Below are 1,990 nucleotides of genomic sequence, written 5' to 3' on the forward strand. Positions count from 1 at the left end.
AGAGCGAGAGAGAGAGAGAGAGAGAGAGAGAGAGAGAGAGAGAGAGAGAGTGTCGCTGCCTGGCAACTGACTGATTCTGCTCATGTGTCTTTATTACTGTACATGCTGATGCTGAAAAACATCCCTTTACGTGTTATTTACTGACTGGAAGCAATTTTAACATCATACTGGTCACACTGCAGCACAATATTAGGCAGAACTACAATGGATCATTATATACACACACACACACACACACACACATTTATATGGTTTTATTTATTTCTAATATTTTTTCTTTTATTGATTTATTATACAAAACTGTCTAATAGTGTATATATATATATACACAATAGATATCATATATTATTATTTACAGTGGGTACGGAAAGTGTTCAGACCCCCTTAAATTTTTCACTCTTTGTTATATTGCAGCCACGTTTTAGAAACTATAAAATTCTACTCCACTTTCCTGTAATGCTGTAAACATGCAGCTTTAAAATTTGTGTTACTTTAATTCAGAGATGAGGTCAGACAGAGAGTTCACCTACCGGTCACCAAACTCAGAAATATGTGGTATTATGGAATTAAAATGGGTTACGAAGTACATTTCATGAGTATTTGTGAGCCTGGAGCACAAAAGCAGTGTTAAGTCGCTGGAGTATATTTGTAGCAATAGCCAACAATACATTGCATGGGTCAAAATTATAGATTTTTCTTTTATGCCAAAAATCATTAGGATATTAAGTAAAGATCATGTTCCATGAAGATATTTTGTAGATTTCCTACCGTAAATATATCAAAACTTAATTTTTGATTAGTAATATGCATTGCTAAGAACTTCATCTGAAGAACTTTAAAGATGATTTTCTCAATATTTAGATTTTTTTGCATAAATACATACATTTATGCATAAATCTCAATTTCAAAAAATTGACCCTTATGACTGGTTTTGTGGTCCAGGGTAACATTTCTGAACACTCTTGCTGGTATTGAGGTATTGAGCTGGTATCAGACTCGATCTCGAGCTCTGTGTCTGAAGACAGAGGCGAGAGTGAAACTAGCTGAGCGATCGCGTGTCGTACCTCTCTGTCCTGCCGGTCACTTCCTGTCTGTGTTTTGGCGGGATTCTTCAGCTGCTGCTCCAGGTTGTGAATCTCCTGCTGAAAGACGTCTCGCTCGTGTTCCCTGTCCGCTGCCTGCTCCTGATGGACAGAAGGACAGAAACACTCGGACCATGTGACACGCTTAGCATGCTACCACGCTAAACCACACAAAAACATCTGCTGAGCTTCATGTGTTCACAATATAATACTGTCTGACTGATGTGGGTTTTGCGATTGCTGATTAGGAAAAAAACATTAAATAATCGTGGAAGAGAAGCAATTAATCGCTAATTGCTTTTATCACATCATTATGGAAGCTTATTTCCGCTATGGAATAAAAAAAAAAATTTAAATTAAAAGGGTAATTGCGACTCATGGAACACCCATTTTATCTCACAATTCAGACTTTTTTCCCCCCACAATTCTGAGTTTACATTTCACAATTCAGACTGAGAAAAGAAGTCAAAATTGTGAGAAATAAACTCAGAACTGCAAAAAAAAAAGTAAGAATTGTAAATTGTAAATATAAATGTAAACGTACGAACTCCGAACACTGCGGGATACGAACTCAGAACAATTTCCGCTATGGAATAAAAAAAAAAATTTAAATTAAAAGGGTAATTGCGACTCATCTTATTAACATTTTATCTCACAATTCAGACTTTTTTCCCCCCACAATTCTGAGTTTACATTTCACAATTCAGACTGAGAAAAGAAGTCAAAATTGTGAGAAATAAACTCAGAACTGCAAAAAAAAAAGTAAGAATTGTAAATTGTAAATATAAATGTAAACGTACGAACTCCGAACACTGCGGGATACGAACTCAGAACACCACGAGATACGAACTCCGAACACCGCGGATACGAACTCCGAACACCGCGGGATACGAACTCCGAACACCGCG

The 1,990-nt window shown here is 36.6% G+C and overlaps 1 protein-coding gene across 1 annotated transcript in view; it reads right to left on the reverse strand.

The window, feature by feature from the left end:
• The window catches only part of LOC107573378 (A-kinase anchor protein 9-like), a gene marked incomplete at its 3' end in the record, with an annotated part of 37,934 nt that overhangs the window by 10,502 nt on the left and 25,442 nt on the right, over positions 1 to 1,990 (reverse strand). Inside the window, exon 7 of the mRNA XM_016259811.1 lies at positions 1,065 to 1,184. Within this exon, the coding sequence (XP_016115297.1) occupies positions 1,065 to 1,184 (120 nt within the window). The remainder of the gene's footprint in view (positions 1 to 1,064; positions 1,185 to 1,990) is intronic.

Source organism: Sinocyclocheilus grahami, unplaced genomic scaffold (assembly GCF_001515645.1).
Source record: "Sinocyclocheilus grahami isolate Dianchi unplaced genomic scaffold, SAMN03320097.WGS_v1.1 scaffold1925.1, whole genome shotgun sequence".
Classification (NCBI taxonomy): Eukaryota; Metazoa; Chordata; class Actinopteri; order Cypriniformes; family Cyprinidae; genus Sinocyclocheilus; species Sinocyclocheilus grahami.